The following is a 24463-nucleotide window of genomic DNA, read 5'->3' on the forward strand; positions in this document are numbered from 1 at the left end:
TACTCGCAACTGTCGTGCGTGGACACACTGTGCAAAGATGACGCGATCATTCTGTCTTTTCGGTATCGCAGACATACATGTGTTTCTTTTTTGTTATTTATTTAACTCAGCATTAGCTATTACATAATCCTGAGAATATTCTCGTGATCAGTGACCAGCCAATAGAGTCGGTGAGTCCAGTCGCTTGCGACGAGACCGCATGACGACATTTTGGAAGCGAGATCAAGCGATTTTTTCGCCGTGTTGTTGATACGAGATTGAAAATTCCTTGCTCCATGCAGTGCAGTATTATTTGTGTCATGTGTTCACACCGGCAGGTCGGCCACGTTATTTTAGTGTGTTAAAGTTTCTCGAGGCTCATCTGAACCGAGATACAGCCTGTGCAGGCTCGGTTTCCTTTAACTCTTGCACTTTCACCAAGAAAGTTGAACTAAGGAAACGCAGGCCTAGAAGGGTCGTCCACTCACGGCTGCTCAGTTGCAGGTCGCAGAACTGGTTGTCGTGCGGGAACCTGCTCAGGTCCATGTTGCAGGCCAGCTTGAGGGAGACGCGGGCAGCCAGGAAAAATTGGCCCGACGGCTCGAGCGTGACGTAGGCGTACGGGAAGATCACTTTGTCCAGCCGACCGTCGGCCGAGTTCTTGAAGTAGACCTCGGGCGTCCACAGTTCTGGGTACCAGCGAGGGTCGACGATGACCTTGTCTTTGACACGGCCGTCGAGTCGCCAGTCGTACCAGTGCTCGTGAAGGAAAACGTCCACCTCGACGAACTGCATCGAGAGAAGGTTTAGAGGGGTGAAATCTAGCAGTGCGAGACACGCAGAGACAGAGAGAGAGATAGGAGGGGGAGGGGAGAGAGAGAAATAGAACACGGGAAAGACAGGGAGGTCAAAGTGCACGCGAAAGTCGGGCTCTAGTGACTCTTCCATCAGTTGTCTTAACTGCGAGCAGTTGTTATGAATTGCCAGCACCACGATAAGTTTAGAAAGCCTAACGCCATCCTAATACTCGTTTGTGTTCGCCTTCTTAAGCGTCACTCAGGTGCCTGTCCTGTCGTCATCATTGTCATCACATCATTGCCGTGCCTTCAGTTTATCTGTTAAAGTGGGTTATTTCGTATTTAATAATAATAATCTCTTTCTTTATCGAAATCAAAGCATGACGACGGAATAATTAAGTTACGCACATTCCACGCATTGCGGAAATGTAATTTATTACCAACATTTGCCGCACAGCACATGTGATGAAATGCGTCGGAAATTCGGTTTTTCTGTACTCTACATCTACACGAAGTGTTTCAGCGACCATTTTCAGTTTTTTTTTTTTCCAAGACTGCCTGTGAAAGATAGCACAATTCTAGTCCGTGAGCTGGTCTACACGAAGAAGCGGACATTACTTGCACAAGAAAGTGAAATGCATAGTCGACTAAACGAAAATTCACTGATTAAGCTTTAACTAATTACTTACGGCACATATTACAATTTACAAATTCTAGCGGGTGAAACCGCAAGGTATATTGAATTGAAAGAAATAATGGGATGACTACATTTACGAGATAATGCTAGTCATACTTCCGGTAAATATGCTCTGCCGTTCCACTTACTTTCTTAACAAGGCGCCGTTCTACATTGGAGCACAACGCTAACTAGAACCTCAATGAATTTCTCCGCAAAGAACGGGAGTTAATATCTCTAAACTAGTGTCATGCTGAGAATTCATTCCAAGTGGAACCGCCTTGCGAACTCCCTGGCAAGAATCTTAATTAACTGTGCCTTAATTAACTTCGCCTTAACACCAAAGGTCGTGGATTTGACACCTACCAATGGTTGTAGGTTCGAGGTTCACGATTGAGGAAAAAAATGTAGAAGAGGTGCTGACGTCGCGTTTTTGAAGCCGGAAAGGCAGCCATGTTGGTGTGCCATCTGCCTTTGTGCCTCCAGTCAGCTCGCTGGAGCCGACATGCGCGAGCTTTGAACTTGCCTGGTAACCAGCCGCCCGAAGTTTGCGCTGCCGTCGCGCGTCAGAACAACGCCTACGAAACTTCTGTAACAGCTTTGATGAAAAAAACCCGCTCCTGTGCTTTTCCGTGGCACTTTGAAGAAGACGACGAAGGTCCGCGCCGTTATTGCTTGAGTGTCTCTGTCGCTGGCTGACACCTGCGCTCTTAGACCCTCAAGAAAACTTTCAACCTTACACACCACGCTCCAGAGTGAGGTTTCATCGCGAACAGAATGTGCTGCGAGAAAGACACGAGCCAATAAATTCTATCTCACTTTTCAGAGGCCGACAGCAGCAGTGACAGCTTCAGAGGCGCGGTTACTATGGCGACGTGGACATTTGGGGTACCAGTCCCAGTGCTCCTTGGCGAAAAACAACATGCGACTTCCACCGCACTTTCTCCAACAAGTCCGTACTGACCGGGGCCTCTCCTACGCTTTCCTTCCTCCATGAACTACCTCCAAAATTCGTGAAATCGATTGCCTAAACTCTATCTTAATATCCTGTGCCTCAACACCGAAGGTCGTGGGTTCGACCATCAACGGTGGCATCATCAATTTGGAGCTATCCAGTTTTCATCCCACCAGAGGTCATAGGTTCGGTTGCCTTGATTAACCTTGCCTTAATTAACACTAAAGGTCATGGATTCCACTACCACGAAATGAAGTGCTTTTGAGTCCCACCAATGGCCGTGGGTAGCCCCATCAATTTTGATGCCATAGAATTTGAGTGCCATGACGCCGGACGGTCAATTTTTGATAACGCCGGGCAATGCATTTTTTGACCCATGAGTCACTTAAGCCTTTCGCCTTTAAGAAGTTGACAGTCCCTTTAGCATACACTAAACAGGTTCGGAGCGAAAGCCTGCTCGCTCACGAGACATTCCTTACAATACCTGACATTTTCATTCTGATGCGTTCTTCCTATTGTTTTCTCGCACCGAACGCCGTAGCTTAGAATTCCTTAATTAACCCTACCTTAGATTACCTTGCCTTAATCAACTTCGCCTTCATTAACACTAAAGGGCGCGGGTTCGACTCACACCTAGGGTTGTGGGTTCGACTCTCGACGTTCGCGATGGCGATTGGAATGTAACTTGGAGATATAGTCGGTTCGCCCATATCTCCAAGTGGGTTCGACTACCACCAGTGGTCGTGCGTTTTAGTGACTAAATAACTATATCTTAACTCTGCCTTAATTAACACCATAGGTCGTGCTCACGCTTCTTCGCCTCGACTTCCCTATTCCTTACAAAGAAGTTGACGGTCTAATTTGTCCCAATAACCCAACAGGTAGTGGGTTCGACGCCCACCAGTGGTCGTGGGTTTGAGTGACTAAATAACTATATCTTAACTCTGCCTTAATTAACACCATAGGTTGTGCTCACGCTTCTTCGCCTCGACTTCCCTATTCCTTACAAAGAAGTTGACGGTCTAATTTACCCTAATAACCCAACAGGTAGTGGGTTCGACGCACACCAGTGGTCGTGGGTTTGAGTGGCTAAATAACTATATCTTAACTCTGCCTTAATTAACACCATAGGTTGTGCTCACGCTTCTTCGCCTCGACTTCCCTATTCCTTACAAAGAAGTTGACGGTCTAATTTACCCTAATAACCCAACAGGTAGTGGGTTCGACGCCCACCAGTGGTCGTGCGTTTGGGTGACTTAACTGTATCTTAAATAACACCACAGGTCGGGCTCATGCTTCTTAGCATCGACTTCCTGCTTTCTTACAAAAAAGTTGATGGTATAATTTGCCCTAATTTATCCTACACGTAGTGGGTTCGACTCCCCCCAGCGGTCGTGGGTTTGAGTGACTTAATTAACTATATCTTAATTAAATATGCCTTAACACCGCAGGTCGTGCTCACGCTTCTTCACCTCGACTTCCCGCTTTCTTGCAAAGAAGTTGATGGTCTGATTTGCCCTAATTAACCCCACAGGTAGTGGTTTCAACTCCCATCAAAGGTTGAGTGTTCGACTCCCTATGAATTTTGGTGCCATAACGCCGGACAGGATTTTCAGTTCCATGAGCCTTCTAAGGCTTTCGCCTTAAGAGGAAGCTTTAGCTCGGGCCCAACGCCGACGCGACCTATTCAAATACACGTAAAACGCAAAAAAACGTTTTTCGGAGATAACCCCTAGAGCAATTTTAATGAAATTTATTGCAGTTGAGAGAGAAAGGTAAGTTTAGTGACTAATTGACTAAGTGACTAAGCGAATAAATTGTAGTGACTGTTAGAAGCGGAATTTCGATTTAGGGTCTGAATTTTCTTAATAGAATTTTCAAAAACTCGAAGGCATTAGAAAAATATAAGCACGAAGTTTACAAATTAATAGCTCTGCATCAAGAGCAGATATCACGGTTCTGTAAACGGTCTCCACGAGATCATTCAAAGCAGACAAACTTGGTATGTCAATTTATATCATTCGTGAATTTGTTAGGCTGTGTACAAGGCTTCTTCAAAAGCTGTATTTCCATATTACTAAATTATTTTAGGATTTATGTTTAGCATATCAATTTCGTCCGCCTTGGATGTACTATTAGATGCAATTCACAGAATTGTAATATCACTTTTCATTGTTGAGTTACGGAGTTATAAACTCGATACTTTCGTTTTCTGAAGATTTTCTATTTTGCCCAATTTTTAATAAAACAATGAGAACCTCAATCGAAAATTCGAAACCAACAGTCCCTAGATTTCAAGTTTTTCTTTTAAATGAAACAAACTTCGTCAAATTTGGTGCAGTGGTTGCCGAGAAAAACGATATCTCCTTTTACATGTATTTAGATGGGAGCACTCGAGCTAAAGCTTCCTCTTAATAACATTCCACAGGCATGCGGAGAGAACGCTTGGCGCCACTCTGTGACGCCCGCCTACAGCTGGTTCGGGGGCGCCGTGCAGAGGATGCGGTGAAAGTAAAGCCCCTCAATTTTCCAAAAGTAGCGCCATTCTTAGATCTTTCCGCCACCCCGCTCACCCAGGCGCTTCCTCCTCCACTCCTCCTGTCGCCCCAGCCTCCTCCGCCCCCCATTGGCCAATCTGTGTCACGTGAAAGCAGGCCCCGCGCTTTTGTATATTTTTTTCTTTCCGGCGCAGAGCAGGCGCCGCGCTTTTGTATATCTTTTCTTTCCAGCGCGCTGCGACCCCCATTCTTGGGCCTGCGCGACGAAAGTACGGCAGGCGGTTTGAAGGAGCGCGGTAGTTTTATACAATGTGTTAGGGCCGAGTGCTTAATTGCGATGCCGTGCTGCTGCGCCTACGGTTGCCACAACAGACCCAGTGACGGCAAAAAGCTTTTTGCTTTACCATCCACCGGGCGCAACGCAAAACGAAGAAAAGTGTGGATTCACAAGATCGGGCGGGCTGACTTCGAGCAAGTGGCAAAGAACGCGCGGCTTTGGGAAGTAAGTGCCACGGCTCCTCCAACCTCTTCTTTTGACGCCCGTGTCAAAACGGGCCCGTGTCCAGTGCATTGGGGGCGCGTTAAAGAACCCCAGCTGGAAAAAAATTAATCCGGAGCCCCCATTATGGCGTGCCTTATGAGATCATGGTGTTGGGATGTAAAATCCAAGAATCAACTTTTTCTCTGTCTTGTGTGCCTTGACTGTTCCAGTTAACGCAACACTGCTTCCTTGTGAAAACTTACAACGCAAAAGAATACAGACGCACGTAGTATACAGAGATTAAATTAGCACTTCAACAAAAGTGTTGCTGGTGCCAATCAGGGCAGGGGGATAATTATTTTCTGAACCTCTTTCCAGTTGTCCCATCAAGTTCCTTCTTTTTTTTCTATCAAATTCTAACCATTTGCACTGTAATAAATAAAAACGATTTCATATGCTGGTACGTTGTTCAAATTATCTATACCGCCTATGTGTGAAAACGTTGCTCATGGCCACCACAACCTGTGCATGAGCTACGTACATCTGTAAAAGGCGCGGAACAGAAACGGCCCTGCTGCCAGGCATTGCTGACCGCAGACAGTCGGAATCTCTCATGCGCCGGCCGAACAAAAGCATCCTGCAGGTACGTAAATTAACCTACGAAACCACGTGCACATACTTTCACGCTGTCAAAACCTGAAACTCTGGTAATTACTCGCGTGTGTGAGCACACCGCGTGCTTGTGTCGTGTTTCAGCAACACGAACTTTCAACGTGCGCGCGCTTTACGCCTTAAATACGCCTTGAATAATGGTGCTTTTCTCTATTTCTTCCGCAAATCCGACACGACATTCTTAAGGCCAGTTACCGACTGACAAAGCAAGATCTAGATTGAAAAAACTGCTCCGCAGGACTCGAACGAACTTTTCCGCGGATTTCCTCCCGTAGCGTGTTAGCCGTCGTCTGCTACGGCAGGCCCACCGCCGGCGGCGCCACCGTCGAGGCCGCGCCGAGCGGAGGAGGAGGGAAGTGAATGGCGCTAATTTGGGAGATTGAGGGGTTTTAGGTGAAAGGGGGAAGAAGAAGAAGAAGTCGCCAGTGGGAGCCGAAGCTTCTCGGCTCCATCGATTTATGAGTGTTTCCGCCGTTTTTTTGAGTCCTACACCCGAAAGCGGCATATCATCTGAAAGTTCAAGTCATCGCGAACCCAGGGATACCAACTTTTTGGGTGAGCGTGAACATTGCGAGTTTTTACGGCACGATAATCGCACGAGTCCCGTGTGAGCGCGGCCAGGCCTAACGACGGTTGGGCCTGGCGCATTCTTCGTTGGACTTGGGGATTGAACGAAATACCACCGAGATGGAGATAGACGAGGCAGGAACTGGAGAAACACCGGATAACGGACCCAACGACGCAAAACGCGTTTCCGCGGGAGAAGACGCTGAAGGCGTTGCGGACGGTTGGATCGAAGTTGCACACAGAAGAAGGCACCGCACGAACGCTACCCAGATGGCGGGAAAGGACGGCACCCGCTCGCGAAGCCCGATGCCCCGAGGGGGCCGAAGCATAGTGAACAAAGTTCTCCGAGCAAGTAGGATGCCCCGACTACCCAGGGATGATATCAAGATAATTGTTCGACCGAAAGACGGGCTGAATATAAGGAACACGTGCGGAACGAGTCTCGACGAGGCGATACGCAAAGAAGCGGTAGTGGGCGACGACGAGATGATCACGATCTGTCCCAATCCCATGCAAAACATCCTGGTGATAAGCACACCGGACGAGACAACTGCGACGAAAATCGCTAAGATCAAGGTTTTGACGATCAACGGAAAGAGGCACGAGACCAACGCGTACGTTTCGGCGCCCGAGCAAATGGCAAAAGGGATTATCCGCAACATTCCCCTGAAGTATACGCAAGACCAGCTCATGCATGCTCTGGTGAACTCGAGAAACCCCTCTTTAACATACGCCAAGCGGCTCGGCAGTACGACCACCGTGATATTGCTGTATGAGGGAAACAGAGTCCCCACATGGGCTTACTTCAATTGCATCATGATAAGAGTATCATTGTATCGGAAACAGATTGACTTTTGCAAAGAGTGCGGCAGGCTCGGCCACCGACCCGACGTATGCCCTAGACCGGAGATCAAACTATGCCCGGCCTGCGGGTCGAAGAACCCGAGCATCGAACACGAGTGCACGCCCAAGTGCCGGATCTGCGGCGAGGCGCACCCCACGGCCGACCGAATGTGCAAGGCAAAATATAAGTTGCCACACATAGTGAAGGAGAGAAGGTGGCGGGCGAGAAGCAGAGAAGAAAGGGAACACACATTGGAAGAAGGAAAGGCCCCTCAGCGGACCATATCACCATCGGGGTACAGTATGGCGCAGGGAAAAGGCCGAAGTTGCTCGAGATCCGGATCCCTCTCGCCGATAAGAAGACGTAGCCGAAGTCGTAACAGATCTAAGAACAGAAGTCGAAGCCGGAGTCGGAGTGGAAGCCGAAACCGAAACCGCCCCATGCCAGACGGCGTGCGGGCCACACATGGCGAGATACAGACAGGGCCGCGCAAGGTCACCTGGTCCGACATAGTCGCGGAAAGAAATACATACTCTGTAAAGAGCACCCCACTTTCTGTCAGCACGACGGAAGCCCCCGACTCCCTCCTGGCGTCGAGGATGGAGAAAATGGAGCGAGAGAATAAGGAACTTCGAGAAGAGCTGGGCAGGGCCAGAAAGCAGAACGAACAATCAGCGAGGAAAATCGACGAGCTACAACAAACGCTCAACGAAATCTTGAAGGGCATGAGAGAATCCCCTCATGAGAGGATCTCCTCCTTCACCTCCCGCGAGGCCGCCGAGCGAGGCGATGCGACCGCGACAGGAGGCGAAGTAGGGCAGATGGACATGTGTTGCGGCGAAGAAGAAGCGCCGGCAGCGGCGGGCTCCAAGCGAATCCGACGCGGGACGGAACGCGCAGTACGCAGCGGTCAACACCCAACTCGCGGCCATGAATAAGCGAATCGAAGATCTGGAACACGGGACGAAGCAGCTGAAGCAACAGCAACATCATCACCATCTGCCTGGAAGGGCCGGGGTACCATCGTCACAAGTGGTAAACGCACCGGCCATCCTCGCCAGCGACAACAACGCCAACATCACCCACACCGGGGCAGGAGGGACGCACGGACGATTGTGTTCCCCCAACACCTCTGCATAACAATCATGGCTGCGTCCCGCAAGTCCGACAACAGACGCATAGTCTGGCAGTGGAATTGCAGGGGCTTCAAAAACAAAAAAGCAACGATGGTACAATACATGAAAACGCTTGCCAATAACAAACTTCCTGTCGTGATTGCCTTGCAAGAACCTTTCGACCGGGCCCAGCTTCCGGGTTATGTGACGTGCGGTCCCCCCTACGAATCCATGGGAAGGGACGCCAGGGTGTGCACCCTGGTTAAGCGCGGGACGGCCTTCATCGAACACGAACTCGTGCTCCACGAAGAGTCGGACATAGACCATGTACTGATCGAAGTCGTGCCGAGTATTGGATGTAGGAAAACCGGCCTTTTCGTGCTCAACGTATATAGCTCCCCCTCGCAAAGATACCGCACTCACACTTTCGACGCCCTCTTTCGCGAAGCGATGGCCAAGGCCGCCTCCAGTCCCTTGCTGATATGCGGAGACTTCAATGCGCCGCACACGCAATGGGGATACGGAGCCGACTCGCCGAAAGGGAAGAGGCTAGCCGGACTGATGTACTCAACGAACCTGCTTCGCACACCAGGATCGGACAGGGAGTGTGCCGCGACACGTCCCCAGACCTCTCCGTCTGGTCAGGCGCGGGCGTGGTCACTTGGTCGAACTCCTTCGAGGACCTGGGGAGTGACCACAGGATCCTGTGCGTGACCGTGGGAGAGGATAAAAACGAGGAGGTCGTCTGCCGAAAGGCCAGAATCGTAGACTGGGACAGATTCCGGAAAAATAGAGAGCAAGACAAGAAGGAGGGCCCGATCGAAGACATCAGCGAATGGTGCAGAGTGCTACTCGCGGACGTAGAGACAGCCACTGATGAGATCGAATGGACGGACTGGCGACAAGAACCACCCAAAGAAGAGGCAGACAGATCCCGCGGAGCCGTGGGCGACGGCGCTCCCCAACCGTCCAGAGTGGACGGCCGGCTGGCACATCTTGTTGCGGCCAAGAAATCCATGCAACGGAGAGCGAGTAGGCAAAAACTCAACAGGAAGATACGCAAGAAGATCGCCGAAATAAACCGGGAGATCGAGACGCATTGCACCCGCCTGTGCGAGCAAGAATGGCAAGAGCTGTGCGACGCGATGAACGGGAACATGAGTGTTGGACGCACCTGGAAGATTCTCAGGCACCTGCTCGACCCGGCAAGCACCAGAACGGCGACCCGTACAGAGATGGCCAAGCTGCGACACAAGTACAAGGACGACCCAGAGGCCTTCGCGGAAGAGATCGTGCAGACGCACCTCGCACGCCCTAAAGGGCAGAGTCACCCAGAGTACTGCGGGGCTCCCAACGAAGAGCTGGACGCGGACTTTTCCGTGCAGGAAATTAGAACGGTCCTCCAGCTTCTGAAGACCAACTCGGCGCCCGGTCCTGACAGGATCACCAACAAGATCCTGAGGAACCTGAATGACGACGCCATCGAGAAGCTCTGCGAGTACATCAACGCGTGCTGGAAGGAGGGCCGAATTCCGCAAGAGTGGAAGACCGCGGACGTTATACTGATACCAAAGCCGGGCAAACCGCTGGAGGTCCGAAACATGAGGCCGATCTCCCTCACGTCCTGTGTCGGGAAAGTGATGGAGCATGCCTGCCTTAACAGGGTGGCGACGCTGCTCGAGAAACAGGACGCCTTCGGCACCCACATCATCGGTTTCCGGAAGGGCCTTTCAACGCAGGACGCCATGCTGCAGATCAAGGAACAGGTCGTGAACGCTCCGAGCACGCACGTGCGCGCCCTACTCGGGCTAGACCTCAAGAGCGCCTTCGACACTGTGAAGCACATGGCCATACTGGACAAGATCAGCCGACTCGATCTCGGGGCGAGGTTCCACCGATATGTCAGCAGCTTCTTGAATGGGCGCGAGGCGACAGTCAAGATCGACGGGGCTTCACCACGAACGGTCCGAATGGGTGGTGCGGGAACGCCGCAGGGCTCCGTACTCTCCCCCATGCTTTTCAACCTCGTCATGATCGGCCTGCCGGAGCGTCTTGAGGCGATCGAGGGCATCAATCATACCATATACGCAGATGACGTGACGGTGTGGACCACGGAGAACACGAGCGTCGGCGAAATGCAAGACCGACTGCAGCGGGCCGTCCGGGAAGTGGAGCGGCACCTCGAAGACACGGGACTCGTCTGCTCACCCGACAAGTCGGAGATCCTGCTCCACAGGCCGCGCAAGAAAGGACCCCTTCCGCAGGCGGTGCTAGACGCTCGTCGTTTGGGCGTCCGCGTCACGACGAGGGAGGGGACCCAAATACCGACGGTGTCCAAGTTGCGAGTGCTCGGCCTGTGGCTGGAAGAGAACGGTGCCAACCGCGAGCTGGTTGCCCGACTGCAGAAGAAAATGGCCGCCGCCACACACCTCGTGCGGCGGGTCGCGAACAAGAAAAAAGGAATGAAGGAACAAAACGTTACGAGGCTGATACAGGCGTACGCGCTGAGCCACATAGCGTACGTCGCCGCATACGCCGACTGGAACAGGAGCGAAACCGACAAGCTGAACGTGGCGATCCGCAGGGCGTTCAAGACCGCCCTGGGAGTACCCCAGTACACGCCAACCCACAGGCTCCTCGAGTTGGGCGTACACAACACGCTCGAGGAGATCGCCGAGGCGCAGAGAATCGCGCAGCTGGAGAGGCTGTCGAGCACCGTAACGGGAAGACGAATCCTGGACTTGCTCGGGATTGGATATCACGAGGCGCGTGGACTGAAAGAATCACTGCTACCGGAAGTCAGGGACGCCATACAGACGGAAAACATGCCGAAGAATATGCACCCGGTGCATGACGTGCAAAGACGTATACGCAGGGCGGTAGCAATCCTCGAGAAGCATGGAAGACAAGAAGGCGTCCTCTTCGTCGATGCAGCGAGGTACCCGCGGCCAGTCGGTGACTCTGATGGCGACGAGGAAAGTCGACCACCACCGCCGCTACAAGTGAATGTGCGAGGCGAGCCGCAGTTACCAGCACCACCACCCCTACTCTTACTACGACAACAACGGCAGCAGCAACAACGGCAACATCAACACGGCCGACCGACGGCGGCGGCGCCCGCCTTTTCCATGGCCGTCATAGATACAAAGGGAACGATCCGAGTCACGGCATCAGCGAGGCTGCCGTCGGCCGAAGCAGCGGAAGAGATGGCCATAGCCCTCGCGGTACTCCACGGAGGTGCAGAGGATAGCCTGATTATCAGCGACTCCAAATCAGCGATTCGGAATTACATCAAAGGTTGGGTGTCCGCGGATGTGGCGCGTATGCTCAACGCCCGGGCCGGGGACTTCGGATCCGGCACCATTACAAACAAGTCCCTCAAGTGGTTCCCCGCGCACGTCGGGGAGCTTGGCAGTAACAGCAACTATGACACCAACATTGCTAACGGCCGAAGACGCAACGACACTCCACCCAACCACAACGAGCGCGCCCACCTCGTCGCGAGGCAGCTTACCCGCCGCGACGTGGTCACCCAGAGGGCAGCCGCTGCCGTTGTTGTGCGGGACCCCAGCGGAGGAGTGACGGCGACGGCGGCTGCCACCCCGTCTGGCGCGGCCGCTGTTGTTACCAATACAACACAAATCGCGGCGGACGGAGCTGGGGATCACGCGGACGCCGACTGCGATGTCAGGGAGTTTCCGGCAACGTACAGAGAGGTGATTGGTCACTATCGGAAAGAAAGAAGAAAATATCCAGAACCCCACGGGCGTCTAGACAGGTCCCAGGCGGTCGACCTGAGACGGTTGCAGACGGGCACTTTCACCAACCCCTACCACCTGCACCGCCTGTGGCCCGCGCTGCACCCGTCGCCCGGCTGCCCGTGGTGCGAGCACGAACAGGCTGATATGGCCCATGTGCTTTGGGAATGCCAACGCCACGTGGAACAAGGACAAAGAGGCAGGGGGAATACAACAGCGGAACCCTCTGAAGCGGGGCGCCTCGCTGAGAGATGGCAAGCCGCCCTTCTCAGCGAGGCACCCGAAGACCAGGAGTGGGCCGTCCAGCGGGCCAGGGCCGTTGCCGAGGATCTCGAAAGATCTTCCTCGGGCGATGGTCCACTGGCAGCCTAGCCCCGGGCACCAACATCAACTGCTGGACAAATAAAGTTTATTCCTATCCTATCCTAGGTGAAAGGAGCACCTAGCGCCACCTGGAGTACACATCACGATACATCAGCATAGGGAGAACAAGGGAGCACTCGCAGGAACAATACGCCACTGATCTACACGCAACACCTGTAGCATGCGAGAGAGCGTAAGAGAGAGAACTCATGACTTCACTCGAACTCCTGCTTCCAACATCACTGTTCTTCGCTTTGAACGAAGGTTGAAACAAGGACAGTAAATATGCGGGAATCTGAAAACTGTCCAGTAGTTCCTTTTTTTTTGCCTTTAGATGACGAGCGTGCTGTGACATCCGTACTTCGCCCCAATTTCGCTTCCTCCATGATACATCATGTCAACGTGGTATCATACTTTCACGACCTTCGCGCAGCGCGCTAAAGCGAGTATCGTCTGGTATGGCCACGATTGTAGGGATGAACTGAAGATTCTCAGTGCTTGTCTTCGCTAAACCCTGCGGGGTGTGTGGAGACAAATTGAGAATATCTGTTTCTCCTACGCGAACTCATGAACTCCGAAGAGATTTAATTGAAAAGGATTAACGCTTCTTAGTGACGACTGGATCTTATTTTAACTATAGAGATTTTTGCGAAGCACAACTGGCTGCTCACAAGAATAAATCACGCACTGGTCAGAAACTGCCTCAAGTTGTATTACGTAGTTACGTAGTAATGCAAATTCAACGTATAACCACGTTACGTCACTCTCATAGCCCACCTGACCATGCACCTACGCTTCAAACCACAATTCTTCGCTGTGAATTCTTTCACAATTCATTCACCTTGGAATGAGAAAGCCCCTAGATCTCCTGTTTGCTTCCTGGTGCCGCTCTTCCATATGGTGAAAGTAGAGTCACCTTGTTCTACAGTGAACTCAATCACGGGTACCTCTATGCCAGACAGATTATTTTTTATTATATTATTTTTGATTGACTGATTATTAATGACTTAATTATTTTGATTGACTGATTATTACTTACTCAATTATTTTAATTGGGTGATTTTTAATTACTTACTTATTTTTGGTTGACTGATTATTGCTGAATTATTTTTATTTACCGATTATTATTTACTTAATTTTTGATTGGCTCATTATTAATCACCTAATTATTTATATTGATAGTTTATTAATTACCTAATTATTTGGTTGATTGATCATTAATACTTCATTATTTTGATTAATTGATTAATAATTACTTGATTATTTTTGATTGATTGATAATTAATTACTTGATTATTTTTGATTGATTGATTATTAATTACTTGATTATTTTTGATTGATTGATTTATTTATTTATTACTTGATTATTTTGATTGATTGATTGATTGATTGATTGATTGATTGATTGATTGATTGATTGATTGATTGATTGATTGATTGATTGATTGATTCTTAACATCCCAAAATGAACATGTGAAATACAAGACACGCCAACGCCTAGTACATTCCGGTATGCTGTAACCTAAAATTGTGTAACCTGCACCCGCAGCACGGTAAATTAGTGTTTTTGCATTCCGCCGCCATCGGAATGCGGCTGCCGGACCACGAATTTGAACCCGCGAGCTTATTACGGCCGGCAGCACAATACCATAATCACTGTGAGCCACCGCTGCTGGTCATTTGAACGTGCATTGTGGACAACGCGACTCACGCTGCACCTTTTCGGAAGATTTCTACTTCGTGTTGCCCATGCAAGTACTACGCGCCAGAGCTGCACGTGATACGAGGCCGGAGTGTCTCACCTGGCGTCCTTCGTCCACCGAACGGATGTTGAGCACCGACACCGACACGTTCACCAGGACGGGTCGCCCTGAGGGAAAAAAATTGAATGCGTATAATTAATAAGCTCCTGATTATTTGAGACAATGTTATTCTGTTCGTTTACCGCTGGATTCAGGTCGTTTGAGCCGCGATATAGTCCCGAATTCCCATTTGTTTCTTCCGTGTTACCCACAAGGCCTATGAAGTCGCCGTAGGTTGCCTCAACGTCAAAATTCCTCAACGGGCAAGCTTTGCAAAATAGCTTAATTCATTCAAGTATAGCCACGCAGCCTCGCATTCACAATTTTGAAATGCGGCAGTATACACTTTCAACGCATTCGTGGATATTTCGGCAGACTGCAACACTAAACTTGGTGAAAACTTTAGTTTCACCGTGTATCTCACTACCTGTAGTTTTTTTTTTTTTTCACCGTGCCAAGGCAGTTTTAGTCCTCTTAAGTTGCAATAAAAAAGGGGGAAGTTACATTATTCGTAAAGTATCTACACAGCCTCCAGCGTATACAAATGTGTACACCGCGCACAAACGCAAAGCACAATATACAAGAAAGATGCATCGTCCCGTTACTTTTTATTTAAGAGACATTTAGTGCTACCACATTCTGGCGTCATCGTCAACGAGTAATCCGCCTCGTGATAATTTTAGCCTAAAAGGGGAAAAATCCTTACCGACCTTAAATAAAAGTCAGACGCCACACGACAGGTAAGCGTCCCAAAGAAAGAAAGGCGTCACCGAAAGATATTGGTCCCTATCGCACTTTTGGAACCATAGCTCTTAAGATCAACGGGTCCGTGTGTTTCTCTATCTGTCTTTTGCGGATTGTGGCCATCAACCCCCGCGGCCATCATCATCAACCTCATCCTGATGCATGCTCCTGCGAATGCGTCCGGGGCACACGGACGGGGTTACAATCCTCGGGGAGCTGCCTGGCAGCCGCACCAATTCGTACCTTAGCGTGGCCAATTGGCAATGCGTGCTTGTCTCACAGTCTCACAGCCTGGGCTGACCATGTGGCTCGGAAACCACGGCCCTGAGTCCCCATTTTACAGTTTCTCTCTATCTGCATCGAGACAACGTCCATTCAGTTAGCGTGGGGACCAAGCCTCATGCAGCATATCTGCTAGTCAGCTACAATCAAATGTGAGGCGCGTTGTCTTCACGCGCACAGTTGTTCGCGGAACGCCTGACAAGTACATCAGCGCGCCGCTGTGGAACGAGCTTCGCCACACATATGGAATTATAGCCCAGGCTCTATCAAAAGGAACGTCATTTACGCAACTTTTCGTTCGTTTTTTTTTCCGTCTCATGGAGCTTGTGTTCTAAAGATAGCAAACAATTTCAAAATTCACTGCTTGGCTGCCTGATCATTTTTTGCAGCGCTACACGTTTGCGATTAATCCTCAGAAGAAACCGGTGAAGTACAACTGTCCTCAGTGCATGCTATCGTAAAGCGCTGCGAAGACGAAGCGAAAGTTCACGCACCTCCTTCGATGGGTGGCTGCATCACGTCGTATTCCTCAGAAACCAGGTCGCTGAGCCTCACTCGGGGCCTGCAACACACAAATTTTGCGATGTCTTAGCTTCACCCCCATATGAACTCAAATGCATGTGAGTTCGAAGCCAATTTATACATTTAAGGGATGCTAAAGAGAAACAATTAATGAGCTTATATTGATAAAGTATTCGCGAAGAACTCTACTTTCGTTGATTTCGCGGTAATAAGTTTAACTTTGGTATTTAACGCGAATTGCGAAAAAATTTTTCCCGCATTTCAGCCCTTCTGTGTTCAGTAAAAATTCTCCACACTTCCCAAGTTCCCGCTTTGGCTCTTTTAGAATGCAATGTAGTTCATTTTTACCAATAAGAGCATAACATAGGCCCTCGAAAACGGCGTCAAAATCCATGACGTCACAGCCTGCTCGGGTGGATATTTCTAGGCGGCGTCGCCAAACCTTTTCTGGCGAACCAAACCCCTTCTCGCGATAAGAGTGCCTGTTTTTTGTGTATGTGTTGTACTAGGGTAATTGTTCAATTAAGCTCAAATCATTCTTCTCTTTATTGTCCCTTTCAAGTCGCAGGAGTGCGCTGCTGAATATTTTAAAGGAAGTTTCACTGGTGTGCTTCGTCATTATTAAGCACAGACACTACGCGGTAAAGATCACTGTAAAATATCGCGCAGTGTATTACTCTTCCGCACTGACGTCAGCGTTTCTGTTTTTTCACTCCAATAACGCAGCTTTGAGATATCAGCCGCGGACACGGCATTCCTAAAATTAGCGATTTCCTTGAAGGTTGTCGCATATTATTGAATTTCGCACATTTTAGAAGCTTCGTTCATTTGCCGTTTGTCAGGGAAATTTTGAAACAGCGAAAACGCCACTTCATCGAGACCCGTGCCAATATTGTCACGCGTCAACGTTGGCAATATTGCCAACACGTGGTAATAGTTTCACGCGCTGCTATCGAGACTACGCTACTCAGTAGGAGGGGGTATTATAATCCGCATCCTTCATTGGCGTTATCCCGGAGTTCGGTTTCACCGAATTAACATGGTTATGAAGTTATCGCCCGGCTTGAGACGTGCCTATATAGTATAGGCCACCTCGTGAACGACTTTTTATTTATTTTATTTATTTATTTATTTATTTATTTATTTACATATACTACCATCTTGCATAGCAAGATATTGCAGGAGTGAGTGCATACATATGTCAATCAGTTGAAGAATACATTTGAGTGGCAAAAAGAAAACAAACAATAGAAAAAACAATATGAGGAATAGCTAGTTGATTAATGAACATGATTAGGTAATAGGTTGGCAAATACATCACTTGGTAACTCACGCAAGGACCCCTCAAGGCCATTCCAAATCACAATTGTATGCGGAAAAAAGGAAAACCTAAAACAATCAATCATTGCATTCAAAGGAACAATGTTAAGATGATGACTTCTTCTGGTGGGCCGAGAAGAAGGGTTAGTGAAAAGAATAGGTGCATTGACATAAGTTTTCCCATGAGCAATTTTATGTAGCAGAACAACACGGTCACAAGTACGTCTATGTGCCAGTGGCTTTAGTAGTAGCTTGCTCGCATGTGATGTCGGTGAGAAATGGCGGTCATCACGATTATATATAAACCTTATGGCCTTTTTCTGAATAGACTCAAGCACGGCTATGTCTTTGGAATGATGTGGCGACCACACTACCGACGCGTATTCAAGTAGAGGCCTTATTAGTGATCTGTATGCCGTTAATTTACATCCTTTAGTTGCATCTCCTAAGGTTCTTTTAAGAAAACCCAGTTTTCTCAACGCCTTGTTGGTTATACAGTTAATGTGAGCATGCCATTTTAGATCAGGGGAGAAAGTAACACCAAGGTATTTAAACGTGTGGACGCTTGCAAGCTTGTGCGCTTCATTAAAATATGTAAATTGTAATGGTTGTTTTTTATTCGAAAAAGTCATTGATACGGTTTTCTTAAAATTAAGTGACATTTGCCATGTTCTGCTCCATTCGCAAAAACGGGTGAAGACTTCATTCAGCTCTAACTGATCATGATTACTACTTATAGTAGAGTAAAGGACGCAGTCATCAGCATATAGTCTTATTTTGACAGAAGTGCCCGCGGTTACATCAACGACATCATTTACATAGACTACAAACAGCAAAGGACCCAAGACAGACCCCTGTGGTACACCGGATGTAACATTGACACGAAATGAGTGAACATTATTGAATGCAACAAACTGGGTTCTTGTACTTAGGTAGTCCTGTATCCAACCTAGTAATTTATAATCATGAATTATTGCCTTGAGTTTAATGAGAAGCTTTTTATGGCACACTGTGTCAAAAGCTTTACTGTAATCAATAAAAATGGCATCAAGTTGTCATCTAAGGTTAAGTGTGGATGCAGTATCATGGGAGAATTCTAGAAGTTGTGTTACCGCGGAGAATCTGGAAGGGAAGCCATGTTGAGCATGCGAAAGAATATTATGTTCAGATAAGTACTCAATGATATATTTATGAATAATGTGTTCCAATAGTTTACAAGATGTTGATATTAAATAAATAGGTCTGTAGTTAGATATTTCCTGCTCATTACCCTCTTTGTGAATTGGAACAACTTTAGCACATTTCCAGAGTATTGGAACAGTGGACGATTCTACAGATTTCGAAAAAATTAGGGATAAGTACCGAGAGCTCCATTCAGAATATCGCCGTAAAAACATATCTGGTATATTATCTGGCCCAGTACTTTTCATAGTATCGATCTTGAGTATAAGATTGTGTACACCAGCTGAAGTGATTGCCATACTAGGAAAAGGTGATGACGAAAGAGTAGTGCAAAACGTGGGGGTGCGTCCATCATCACAGGTGAACACTGATTTAAAGTAATTATTGAAAGCTTCAGTAATGCTAAGATTATCTGAGCATGGTTGATTAGCAATTATGAATGAAGGAGAGCTCTCACTTGGTGGACTGATGGTTCGCCAGAACTTTGATGGCTTGTTTTTAATGAAGTATGACAAGGTGCTATTAAAATAGAAACTTTTCTCCAGTTCTGTAGCGAACGTCTGATGTCTCATCTCTAGCCTCCTGCCTTATCAAATTGCCCGCGCCTCGCGAACAGTGTCGTACTGTCAGCACGAATTCAAACGCCAACTTTTCCGTGGATATATTTCAACGCGCTGTTTCGTTTCCAGGGGTGTCACCTCATAACAGTTCGGAAAGCTAATCGTTCATTTGGCCTCGAGTGATTGGTCAGAATTGGGTTTCTGCTGACGAAAGCGCCATTCTAACCAATCACGCGAGGCTAGCCGATCACTTCGCTTTCCGAACCGTTATAAGGTCGCGCCACAGACTCACCTGCATTTGCAAAAGTGGCTTAATTCAGACTCCAAAACATATATTTGGGAGTGTTTACAAAGCAGTTACAGACTTTATTCTTGCCCTGTAAAAGGTGTTGCCACCTGCCTGGCTAGTTCCATGTTGGGACCAGGTGGTCAAGCCTCCTAGCCCTATCACCGGCGTACTGGACAGCCAGGACTTCAGGGATATTAAAAGAAGAAGGCTTGATATGCTGGTAATTGCATGAAAATGCGACGTGCAAGCGCTCTGTAACCTAAAAACCGATTCCGGGAAATGTCAGGGCCGACCCTGGCATTTCCCGGAATCGGTTTTTAGCTTACAGAGCGATTGCACGTCGCATTTTTATGCAAATACCAGCATATCAGGCCTTCTTTTATTATCATTTTATTGGCATGATAGAAAGAAATATTGCCGCACAAGTACGGTGCCGGCTAGGGAGCAGACGGCTAGGAAGATTCGCCGCGTGTTCCAGGAGCGCGCAACATGCGGCAAATCTCACTGACCGGCTGCTTTCTGCCGCTGCCGGCATGCGGCGACACAAGCATATGCTTGCGCCGTCGCTGCAGCAGCTTGCATCCCCATGAGTGAAGGCAAATTCACACTTTTTTCTTAAAAACCACGTGGTTAACTGTGGTAGGTGTGGTAACTGCGGTACAGTAAACGAGGTAGACTGCAAAAATGCGATCTTTCAGCAAAATATGAGCTAGAACAGTGCATCGGCGAGCGCAAAACCTTTCTTATTATTATTATTATTATTATTATTATTATTATTATTATTATTATTATTATTATTATTATTATTATTATTATTATTATTATTATTATTATTATTATTTGTTTTGCACACATATACACATATACACAGGTAACGGGAAAGGGATAGCGAGGAGCAGGCTGGCAACTGCCACCGGAAGGGGCACAACGCCTGCCTACTCTTCTGAAGGGAGGCGACAGCAACACAGAAATGGAAGATAGGAAGGAGGGGAGGAAAAAGGAAAAAGGAAAGGAGAGCAACAGGACAAATCCAAAGACCAAAGTAGAACACTGCAACAGGACAAATCTAAAGACTAAAGTAGAACTCTGCAGCCGGAATTAAAGTGACGCCGCGTCGAAACAGCCTCCACAATTATCAACCATGTCCATGGCTAGTTCGCTATGTGGCTGATTGTGTTCTCCACGATGAGACGCCAAGTGAAGCTGCACGTAATCACCGTTTCATGCAATCACCTGCACGTAATCACCGGTTCACAATATACACTACAAGGTGTTTGAACCCGCCACCTCCCATCTTCGAAGGAAGAAGCGTTAGGGTATAGTACTGATCACACACAGTAGGGCCGGTCACTAAAGGTCACGCTACAACTGAATGTCGAATGTTCATGCTACAAACGTGAACATAAGTTAGTTAGGTCTATAAAGGTTAGTAGGGCGCGATGGGCCTGATCACGTTTAGATGCACAGCCACTGGGGTATAAACATTCCTCGAGTGTCGCACACCGCAGGCCAAGGAGATGATAGTTTCTCACTAGTGACATGCGCTGCGTACTGAAAGCGGGACACTCAAGTATAAGGTGCTGAAGTGTCTCGTAACAGCCACAAGACGTACACAATGGACTTTCCGCACGCCCTTGTCTGTATAAACGTTCGCGCACGTTCACGCAACCAACCCTCAGCTTGAGCAGTTGTGCTCTAGCGCGACGAGGCAAGCCTCGACCACGAACACGGGGCGGGAACGTTCCATTTGCGACGCGCTGATCTGGATGCTGCTTGAGTAGGTGGCGACGAATCAACAGACGAGCGTCATCAAGCTTGCACGTAATTTCTGGGCAGTCACAGTTGTTATGAACGCAACTTGAAGCGAGCCGATCAGCCTCTTCATTGCCGGCGATTCCTACGTGTGAAGGTATCCATTGAGCAACGAGACATACCCCACGTGATGTAATTTTGCTCGCAGAGTCATTAATGCTGCGCACAAGTGGACAATCAAGCTCACTGCGTTGTAACCTGCTAAGGGCAGCACGGGAGTCCGTAAAGATGACAACCTTCGATGTAATTAACTCCTCTTGCACGTATTTCAGTGCAACATTAATCGCTGCTAGTTCCGCAGTTGTTGACGAAGTTGGATGAGGTATTTGAAAGATACGTCGTACTTCTGTTGAAGGGCAGTAAAAAGCTGCAGAGGCGCCTTGACCGTCGTTGTGTATAGATGCATCCGTGAAAACTTGAAGATAATCTGGAAACTGTTCGAACAAGTGAGACTGAGCCAATTGAAACATTGCCGAAACAGCCATATCAGACTTTTTGTGCATGTCAGGGATTGTGAGGAAAATGGGGAATACGTGTTTCGTGATACCTTTTGGAGGCGGAGACGTATCTGAAGCAGCGTGTTCAGAAATGGTAGTGATATCCATAAATAATGCCGCCATTTTTCCCATGCGAGATAATGGTCGGTGAATCAGACGATCAAGGAGCGATTGACCATTCGATGCGCGGTGCAGACGCTCAATGTGATACAGAGCTCTCTGATCTGCTTGCAGCCTCAGGGGTAACTGATGCGCTTCAGTAAGTAATGCAATAGATTGCGCCTCACGAGGTAATCCAAGCATTAGTCGAAGGGCAACGCGATGATCTCGCTCCAGTTGGGCCATCAAACTAGGTGGTATGTTCAAAATTGGTAATGCGTACAGCATGCCTGAAAGTACAGATGACTGGTACACCTGAAGAGCCGTTGTTTGGTCGCAACCAGCACCTCGAGCAGTTAGGGCGGCCACATACTTAAGAAGGGAGTGCGATTTGCGTCGTACAGATTTAACGGCAGGACGCCAAGAGATTCGATCATCCACAATTAAGCCCAAATAACGGTGTTGTCGCACCCAGTTTATAGGCGATTCATCAAGATACAGTCGGCTCATTGTTCGACGAGCGCGTTGTTTAGGGTGATATGCTATTGCAGCCGACTTAGCAGGTGATATGAGCAGACCAACTTCACCCAAGTACTCCGAAGTAGCGTTGAGAGCTCTTTGCAAGCTTGCACGAAGTCGCGGACCAAGGTGCGAAGGGCCGCTTATCCACAGAGCAATGTCATCTGCGTAGACAGCTATGCTCACAGGGAAGTCAGTGTCTCGAGGCAAACGACTTGGAAGCGCGGCGAGTGCCGCGTTAAACAAAAGCGGTGATAATACGCTGCCCTGTGGAACACCACACGTCACATTTCGGTATTCACTAGTTACTCCTCCGACACGTACTTTCATCCGGCGCTCCGACAGAAAATTACGCACAAACTGGAGCAGACGACCCGAAATTCCCGCGGTTGCAAGAGCGAAAATAATCGCGTTGTGCGGAACTGAATCGAAAGCTTGCTGTATGTCCAGGAAGAGCATGTAGGCGGAATGCTTGTTTTCTTTAGCAAATTCGAGTGCTGAGACGAGGTCTGATATGCTGTCCAGAGCCGAACGGCGGCGACGAAAGCCACTCATGACATCAGGGAAAAAATTCAGCTCCTCTAGCCTGACATCTAAGCGAAACAAGACCATTCGCTCCATTAACTTGATGATGTTTGAAGTTAGGGATATTGGTCGGTAGGACTTCAGGTGCCTTGCCGGACGCCCGGGCTTTAAAATTGGTATTACCACGGACGATTTCCACTCAGCAGGGATTACACCGGTTCTCCATACTTCGTTATATTCGTCCAATATACGGTCATGGAAACTCTTATCAACGTTCCGCAATGCTTGATACGTCACACCATCTGCGCCTGGAGCAGTGCGGCGTTTGGAGAGGCTCAGCGCGTGCCGCAGCTCCTCAAGAGTGAAATCTGCCTCGTCCATCTGGCAAGCTGGACCGTAGGAAGCGATTACGGTGCTGTGACTTGTCAAACAAGGAAGGTCGCTAATTGTGGTGTCACTGGATGCATGAGAGACGAAAAGGTCTGCAAATGCCTCTGCTATTACTTTTGGTGACTGGCCAGTCGCTATGCTCAATGTAGCCGTAGGATTCTTGCAGATTTCAGGAGTGCGGAGAGCCTTCAGTATGCGCCATACATTTCCAAAACCACTTCCAGTATGCAACGAACTACACAAAGCTTCCCAGCTCTTGCGACGAAGTTGTTTTGTATGCCGCCGTATGACTGCATCAAGGCGATTGTATATAGTCCAGTCGGTGCGTCGTTTAGAGCGCTGCGCCCGCCTATAAGCGCGCCGTCGACATGCGCGGAGCCGCAAAAGCTTGAGATCGGGATTTGGTTTGCCGATATTCCTTCTTCGTTGTACTGTAGCTTTTTGTAAGCACTCACTCATATGTTTAAATAGGCTGTCTTGAGATGGTGCCTCTGAGATCAGCTGTCGGAACTTGTCCCAGTTAGTAACTGTATAAACGACATCCTGGCGACCCGCAGTATGTGTTGGTGTTAACCAAATGGGTAAGTGATCTGAGCCCCACGGGTCGGGTTCACATGACCAGGCTAAGCACACATCTCTCGTTGTTATCGCAAGGTCTATAGTGGAATGCTCCTTTCCTCTACCAATAAATGTAGGTGAACCGTCATTCAGTATTTGGAGATCATTCTTGATAATGAGCTCGTTAATCTCTGCCCCACGATTGTCTTGGGGACGGCTACACCATCGTGGATGGTGGGCATTAAAGTCCCCGCATAACACAAACGAGGCACCACACCGAGACACTAAGCACTCAAGTAGCGACGTATCGGAACAACGTGTAGGCCTGTGGTATATGCTTGCCACCGTCGTACACACACCTCTGAGGCTCACAGTAACAGCGGCACATTCAAACTCATCGTCACAGATGCCGTCTGTGTCAATAACTGCGAAGTCCAAGTCAGCACGAACGTACACTGATGCTTTTGAAGAATTGCGCGTATGCGCCGCCTCCACACACTGGAAAGAGCCACAAGCTGGTTCCGCGCATCGAGTGTTACTGTGGACACCCACGAAGCCTGGCAATCGATATTCGTCTTTCCTGACGTCAGTTTCCTGAAGCGCTACAATGTCTGGTGGAGTCTTCATAGCGACTAGTCGAAGGACTAAATCAGCGTG

The 24463-nt window shown here is 48.6% G+C and overlaps 1 protein-coding gene across 1 annotated transcript in view; it reads right to left on the bottom strand.

Annotated features, from left to right (window-relative positions):
- LOC135913274 (glycine receptor subunit alpha-2-like) overlaps positions 1 to 24463 on the bottom strand; it is a 102709-nt gene that overhangs the window by 25971 nt on the left and 52275 nt on the right. The window contains exons 2-4 of the mRNA XM_065445863.2: positions 16028 to 16095; positions 14508 to 14575; positions 468 to 768 (exon numbers count right to left, since the gene is read on the bottom strand). Coding sequence (XP_065301935.1) covers positions 468 to 768; positions 14508 to 14575; positions 16028 to 16095 — 437 coding nt within the window. The remainder of the gene's footprint in view (positions 1 to 467; positions 769 to 14507; positions 14576 to 16027; positions 16096 to 24463) is intronic.

Source organism: Dermacentor albipictus, chromosome 5 (genome assembly GCF_038994185.2).
Source record: "Dermacentor albipictus isolate Rhodes 1998 colony chromosome 5, USDA_Dalb.pri_finalv2, whole genome shotgun sequence".
Taxonomy (NCBI): Eukaryota; Metazoa; Arthropoda; class Arachnida; order Ixodida; family Ixodidae; genus Dermacentor; species Dermacentor albipictus.